We start from the raw sequence: 8,089 nt of genomic DNA on the forward strand, positions 1-8,089 counted from the left end.
AGCAGGGTACGAAAGAAATGGCTCCCCAGGAAGCAATGCCAGCAACCCCCATCAGACAGCACTCCGATTTCCCATACCCCCTTGAGTGGAATGTACATTAAATAAATAATTAGGCCCTAACCGGTTTGGCTTAGTGGATAGAGAGTCGGCCTGCGGACTCAGGGGTCCCAGGTTCGATTCTGGTCAAGGGCATGTACCTAGGTTGTGGGCACATACCCAGTGGGGAGTGTACAGGAGGCAGCTGATTGATGTTTCTCTCTCATCAATGTTTCTAGCTTTCTATCCCTCTAACTTCCTCTCTGTGAAAAATCAATAAAATATATTTTTTAAAAAAAAGAAATATTTAGAGGGAAGGCAGGGCAGGAGGAAATTAACCAAAGAACATATGCATGTATGCATTACCTCTGGCACAAAAAATAGGGTGGTGAAGGCCTGGGGTGGGGCGGGAACTGGGTAGAGGGAAGTAATGGGGGTGGATTCATTGATTAGCTGTCTCCTGCACGCGCCCTACTGGGCATGTGCCCTTGACCAGATTCAAAGCTAGGACCCTTCAGTCCAGAGGTCGATGCTCTATCCACTGAGCCAAACCAGCTGGTTTTCTGGTGTGTTTTTTAAAAAATACATTTTTATTGCCTTCAGAGAGGAAGGGCAAGGGAGGGAGGGAGGGAGGGACCCAAACCAGCTAGGGTAAAATAATAATAATAATAATAATAATAATAAGATTTTATGTGTCTTGTTAGATTTCTGGAAGTCCCTAAAAAGTTCCTTCCTTACACATATCTAAATATACAAGCAGAAAATATCACACATCTCCATCCAGTGGCCAATGATGACCTCAAATTCGATACAGTCAAATGCATCATCTTCCTGGCCCAGTTTCACCCAGGCACAAAACCGAGTTATCCTGGACTCTTCCTCTTTCTTGTAGTTTGCATCCCAAAGTTGTCTCTTTCTGTCCAATCTGCCCTCTTTATTTCCCTGGCCCTCTCCTCTGCTCCATTCTGACAGCTCCTGCCCAATGTTAGTCCTCTTCCTCCCGCTCTTACTCCTCCTCTTCATGCACCATGCATTTGCTGTGAAAGCGTTCTTCCTAAGAAAACAGCCGTGGGCCCCGCTGGTGTGGTTCAGTGGTTGAGTGTCGACCTATGAACCAGGAGGTTATGGTTCGATTCTGAGCCAGGGCACATGCCCAGTGTGGGGCATGCAGGAGACAGCTGATCCATGATTCTCTCTCATCATGGATGTTTCTCTCTCTCCCTCTCCCTTCCTCTCTGAAATCAATGAAAATGTATTTTTGAAAAAACACAAGAACAACAGCAACAAAAACCCAACAGCTTTGGTCATTCAAGTTATTAGAAGCTTTTCATTGCAGACTGAATGAAGTGAAAAGTGTTCCAGGCCATGGTCTGTGGTTAGTTATAGGGATTAAGCTGGTCATAATATTAAATAAATTAGGAACAAAAGTTAAAGATTTGGGACTTTTGCTTGGAACTGATGGTGAACCACTGGAAATCTGTAGTCAGTGAACATCAAAAAAGGCCATGCTATCATTTCATTGTATTTCATTTTATTTTATTTTCCATGCTATCCTTTTAGATACTTCCTTAACTCAGACAAATCTCCCATATGGTAATCCAGTGACTGTGATAGCTCAGCAGGGAGAACACTGGATCAATTCTACTCATGAATATTCACCCAGGCCTAGTGGTCGGCAAACCGGCTTGCGAGCCACATGCAGCTCTTTGGCCCCTTAAGTGTGGCTCTTCCAGAAAATACCGACTTCTGCTCATGGGCCACGAAGTTTCAATTGCATTGTATGTGCGCGCCCACACGTGGTATTTTGTGGAAGAGCCACACTCGAGGGGCCAAAGAGCTGCATGTGGCTCACGAGCCGCGGTTTGCTGACCACTGGCTTAGTGGATAGAGTGTTCGCCAGCAGGGGTTCAATTCCGGGCAAGGGCACATACCTAGATGGGGATGGCGAATGTGGGGGGTCACCAATCGATATGTCTCTCTCACATGGATGTTTCTCTCGCTCTGGCTCTTCCCTTCCACTCTCTCTAAAAACCTGCGGGGAAATACTCTCAGGTGAGGATTCACACCAGCCCACTCGCCCTGCTCCAGCGGGCTGACCTGCTCTGGGTAAGAGCATCGCTTTTTCTCTCTAGGTGCCGCGTACACCTCAGCTCCAGACACTCTGCTTTCCGCTCAGAATTCACCCACAGGAAATTTTCACAAATCTTCACAGTCTTACTTGGGGCCTACCAAAGTTGACGAATACAACATTTCTTTTGCCCCACGTACAAACGAGGTGAATGAGGTACCATTTTAAGACCATCCTTTGTATAAAAGCATGTTGTTCGCAAAGGGACCATGCAGAGGGGAGCTGCCAGAGCTGGCTGCAGGCAGTTACCTCAGCTGGCAGGGCCGGCCTCGGGCGGGTGCTGGGGAACGGGCTTTCTCACATCCCTGCCTGACACAGCGCTTCCTCCTGGCGAGGGTGGCATTGGGGCGGTCTCGCCTCTGGAAAGAATGGCATTTTTGCTGAGCACCTGACTGCCTTCGGGAAAGTGGGAATTTGCTCTGCACGAAGGCAGGGGGTCTTCGATCAGAGCCCTGAGCGCTGAATTTCTCATGGATTACCCCGGAGCACTGACTCGGTTCGGCGTTTTTTGTTGCTGGAGAAGAGAACAGGTTCCAGCCAGGTCCTCCAGCAGGAGAGAGAACAAGAGGGCCACTGTGCGTGGAGTTCCCCAGACCCGCCCATGTCTTCCCCCTGACTGGTCCTACAGGGGGTCTTTTTGTAATAAATCTCAGATGTGAGTAAAACACATTCTGAGTCCCAGTGGCTTACCAGGTCACCAAGTGGGCGAGTGCTCTTGTGGCCCTCCTATGTGCTATTTCAAATTCTGTTTAAGTGACAGATGTGATCGAAACAGCACACAATGGCATGCATCTTAAAAACTGACATGTAAGGGATGTTCTCCAAATCTTAGATTTCCGCAGGGAAGTATGTAGATTTAGCTGATGCTCCAATCCTGGGGAACCCTCTGAGGATATCTGTTTGTTTTGTTGGTTGGTTACACAGAAGGACATAAACGCTTCTTGGAATAAAAGACAAAACAGGAGAGCGAGCTATGGCTACGACGCAGGTAAACACCAGCCCAGCCACTGGGTAAACACGCAGTCTTTTCACTCATCCTTTCCGCCAACACTTACTGGGCTCCAATTCGTGCCGGGTCTGAGGCTGAATGAAGAAAACCCAGGATTCTCACCCAGGGCTGTGCCCGTGAAGTGGGGGGGACAGGCCTGCCGAAAACGGCGCACAATACAGTAAGTGCGGTAAAGACAGTGCGTGTGCACACACATCAGGGCAAGTAGAGAAAGAGCCGGAGATTGAGACGGTGAGCAAGGCTTCCCGGGAGGCTAACGCAGGTGGAGTGAGACCTGAGACACATTACAGGAAGGCAGCGGGTCCTCCCGACAAAGGACGCGGCACAACCAGGACTTGGAGGCACAGAGACGGGGTCCACGGGGGAGTTATAAGCGTTTCTGTGTGTTTGGACCACAGTCTGTCCCTGAGAGGCCAGCCGAGGGGACACTGGCCAGGGAGGTCAGAACAGCAGAGTGCGGGCGCATGCTATGCCTCGCTAAAGGAGGGTTGGCGCTTCATGACAGTGAGTTTCCGCAGACTTTAAAACTAGGCCGGGACAGCAGAGAATAACACCCATTGCAGTTGTGTAAGTTGCTGGGAAAGGGTACCAACTATAATTCTCTTTTTCTGATAAACAGGACTGCAGGATCCTGACCCAGTCCCAAATACTTTCCCTCCACAATTTTTCAGAGACATGTGAGTATCTAAGGACATTCGTGTGTCATTGTAAATTACTGTTTTCATAATGACACAAGCTCCAGGCCACAGTGAACGGTGCTGTGCCACCGGGATGCAGTGAAGGTTCTGTCTTCGGGTCCCGCTCAGCACTAAGCTCAAATGCTGGAGTAGACAAGGGGGATGTTCTTCCTTCCCCATCCACCTCTCCTCTCCGTGGCCCCACACTCTCCCTGTGGGATTTTCAGGCAGCCGTGTGTTTTATGCAGTTTATACAGGTATGTTCTACTACTCCTCTGAGTAATAAAGCATGTGGGTCAGTACAGGAGAAGAAAGAGAAATGGGTGGGTCTTGGAGGTGGGTTGACAAAAGTAAAGTTTATTCTTCCTTTTGAGTTTCTGTAGAAAAGCTCTCAGCTATAACAGGGAGACACTGATCAGAAATGATCAGAAACTTTAGAAAAGTTTCCATAGATTTTTGGCCTTAAGTAATAATAACTCAATGATCCCCTTTCTCGACTTTACAGGCAACAGAATCACCTACAAAAAAAAGTACGTATCATAAAATCCATTGATAAAGTAGCACATTAATAATACTTCCTACTGCGTCATAATAGGAAAAGAGCTGTGAAGCAAATAATGAGTAAACCTCTATGGCTATCCGTCTCTCTCTTTGCCCTTATTTTCTTCTTTAATGTTTTCTTTTGGTTAATTCCTGGATTTTGTAGGTGTCCCGAGTTCTTACCAAAGGGGATGCTGGAAGGGGTCTCACGGGGACGAAAGGGGCAGGGGCATTAAGGGACCTGCCCATTCAAGGACATATCAGACACACACACCCACTCGCCCATGGGAAACCATTAGTGCAGACTTGACTGATAGGCTGGGATGCCTGGGCCTGTCCCTCGCCATTTTCATAGGAAGAGGGCTAGTCACCCATGAAAGTCACATAAAAAGGCACCTGGTCACCCATGAACTGAGACATGCAGCCGACAGATAGGAGGGTAGGTCTGTAAGTCACAACCAGGTAGGAGAGAACAAGGGGTTGGAGGACAACATGCTTTTACCACATGGACACCTGCTCCGTTCACAGTAAGTGGAGCAAATACAAAAGCTTTGATTCCAGGGAATATTTCGCAGTTTTAATATCAGAAAGGGATAGAATGCAACTGAAAACTAGAGTCTATTTTCCATAGTTCACCACATAGAAAACTTTAGGAATATATCTTTTTCGCATCTCAAGGTTGGAAACACTTCCTCCCACCTAGCCAAAGAATGACACTGCAGATCTGTGGCCTATTACCTCTGATTATAAGAAACACAATATACTCGTATATTGAATGTCTCAGTTTGTATGTGTTAGTGGATTAGGACAATTACTTCCTCTGTGAAAATTTAGATTTTATTCTTAATGTAGTTCATTTAGGATACAATTATATGAGACAAGTATCATGCAACATATGCTGTCATCCAACAGATGTTGTACAATCAGTGAAAAAGTATCTCTAGGAAATTAAAATGATTAGAGCAGGAAAAAAATGGCTGTCCCTGGGGTGCCTCCAAACACTCTCAAATGCATCAGGAGAGAGTATGCTATGTATGTGTTACCTTTTCGTTGAATGTTGGCCTGAAACATGGAGAATGCCATGCTCACGTCAGGCAATGTTGGGGATGTGAACAGCCTCATTACAAGAATCCTACTGTTCACCTTGTACCTATACAAAGCCTTGCATGCTTTGCTGCCAGTTCCTGTTTGCAGCCTTTATGTCTTAAAAGTAATAACAATTTAAAAACAGTCTACTAGTTTACGACAGGCAACAAATCGAGATTTTGCAAGCCCAAAGGAGATTCTCAGTAATCAGAGGTACGAAGAGTGTTCTGCTTCTACTCTTGGTCCTGACCTCTGAGGAAATGGCCATCCTTTGGTTTATATTTCCAGCTCAAAAGGAGAAGTTCTCCAACTCCCGACCCTAGCTCAGCCCTCCTGACTCTTACAGACCCAGTTCTAGCTCGGCCCTTGTTATCTATCTAAGCTAATGGTGCCTCCATTGCATCATCTTTTCTCAGCCTTCCTACCCAAGACACCCTGCACTGATACTCTCTTGTTGTGTACAAAGGCATTCAATCTCCACAAAGCATTAACTCTAGGTTTTCTACCAAATAACCCTTGACAACGAGCTGTGGTCACTCACAGATCACAGGCTCATCCCTGCATCAAGGAATGGGGCAGAGAGACAAAATATTTTCCATCCTCTCATGCTAGCTAGGCAGGTGCTTCGACAGGCACCCTCATGTTTTGACAACATCAGTTTTGAAAATACTTTGTTAGAAATAATCTGGTGTCTTTTTAGAAATCTGCTGGGTCATAGACACGATGCTCTTCTTGCTAAAATACTTGCATGTTAGAATTCTAGAGAGCAATTTGGTGACTTTTCTTTCTTTCTTCCTTTCTTTTTAATCAAAAAGTCATCTATCCCAGCAAAATAAAATGTTGGGGTCAGGGAGAGTTCAGCAGTAATGTGAATCAAATGGAAACAAATATAAAAGTATTTTTACGGTAGAACAGATGAAACCAACTAGAAATTAATCAGAAGGTCTCAACAGATTCTGTACCTATTCTCTTTATGACCACGATGACATGCAGCGATGCACGGCTTGTTATAAAAACAGGTAAACGCTACCCTCTCTCCCAGAAGAGAGAGAGTGGCCCCATGATTTTCCTTTCCTTCCTGCCTGCTCCCTCCCAGGTGACTTCTGACGAGCTGAACAGTATCCTCCAGAACGTAATGGCCTGGGTGGTGGCCACAGTGACCAGCATCCTGTACCCAGCCATCACCAGGTATGAGGAGAGGCTGCAAAGCCAGGTGTACGCCAGGGGCGCGGAGTCCACCCTGTCTTCAGAGAGCTCCAGCTTCTGCAGCACCTGCAGCGAGGGTTTCGCCTACGGCAGCTACACCACGGCCACCACCAAGACCTTCCCCGGGGAGCCCCGTGCCTTCGCCATGGACATCGCGGTCCGGCACCCGCCCACGCCGCTGAAGCCGCTCTCTGCCCACGTGGAGCGGACGGTGGTCGAGAAGACCTACCACACGGAAGGCCCCCCTTCCGCCCACATAGAGCGGACGGTGGTCGAGAAGACCTACCACACGGAAGGCCCGCCTTCTGCCCATGTGGAGAGAACGGTGGTCGAGAAGACCTACAGCACGGACGGCCCACCCGTGACCACGACCCTCACGTATAAGACAGCCACCGGGGTCTATGTCCGCCCCAAGCTCAGAAGCTGCAAGTCTGACAGCCACCTCCTGGCCTCTTTTCAGGGAGGCGCACGGAAGTCCAAGGACGCCACCACGGAGACGGACGGCCTGGAGGGCCCGCTGCTTCCCAAGCGAAAAGCCAGAGCTGAAATCAAGAACTTGGAGAAGATCTTTGTGAACTTTAAGTGCCACCTGAAAGGGGAAACGGAGCTGATTTTAGAGAGCGTCTTCCAGGAAATCATGTCCGACCTAACGCAGGCCGTTCCCGCCATTTCTTCCGTCACCGCCGAGGTTTTCGTTGAAGCGAGTGAGCCCGAACTGGGAGACGTCCTCTCCAACGTGGACATCAGCTCCGTGGCGTCCGAGATCGTGGAGAACATGCTCGAGACGCTCCAGTCCGCCGTCGAGAAAAAGTGCGTGGAGATGTTTTCGCAGGAAGATTGGCCGGTGGACATGACGCCCAGCTTCCTGCCCGTCGGAGAAGGCCCCCTCCCGCCGAGCGCGAGACCCCCGCCGGCCTCCCTGCCGCAGCCCGGGGAGCCCATGTGCGACATGGCCGAGGACATGGTGCAGGACATCCTGAAGAAGCTGATGGCTCTGGCGTCGGGTAAGCAGGACGAGCCTCCCCACCTGGCGTCCGTGACGAAGCCCCCCTCTCAGCAGCGCACGCCCGGCCCCGTGGGCACGTCCCTGCAGAGAGCCGACGCCAAGAGAGGGGGCCCCGAGCCCGACGGGGCCAGCTTCCTGGTTAAGGAGGAAATACAGAGTTTGATCTCCAGCATCTTTGCCCAGTCCTCGCTGGTGGGCTACATCGAGGAAGCCATCAGCACCATCCTCGGCTACGTCCAAACCGAACTGAACAACGAGCGGCTGGTGGCGTCTGAGGAAACGGTGGTCTTTCTCCGGCTGCTGGACGACATCTTCACGCAGCTGCACCAGGAGCCGGTCAAGGCTGAGGCGCCGAAGGGCAGACGCCCCCGGCCCAGACACCCGCCTGACACGGAGGAGAA

General features: G+C 49.4%; 1 protein-coding gene across 1 annotated transcript in view; it reads left to right on the plus strand.

Moving 5' to 3' along the window:
- FSIP2 (fibrous sheath interacting protein 2) overlaps window positions 1-8,089 on the plus strand; it is a 52,838-nt gene that overhangs the window by 14,091 nt on the left and 30,658 nt on the right. The window contains exons 7-9 of the mRNA XM_006767091.1: window positions 2,169-2,320; window positions 6,573-6,978; window positions 7,072-8,036. Coding sequence (XP_006767154.1) covers window positions 2,169-2,320; window positions 6,573-6,978; window positions 7,072-8,036 — 1,523 coding nt within the window. The remainder of the gene's footprint in view (window positions 1-2,168; window positions 2,321-6,572; window positions 6,979-7,071; window positions 8,037-8,089) is intronic.

This window comes from Myotis davidii, unplaced genomic scaffold (genome assembly GCF_000327345.1).
Source record: "Myotis davidii unplaced genomic scaffold, ASM32734v1 scaffold221, whole genome shotgun sequence".
NCBI classification, from domain to species: Eukaryota; Metazoa; Chordata; class Mammalia; order Chiroptera; family Vespertilionidae; genus Myotis; species Myotis davidii.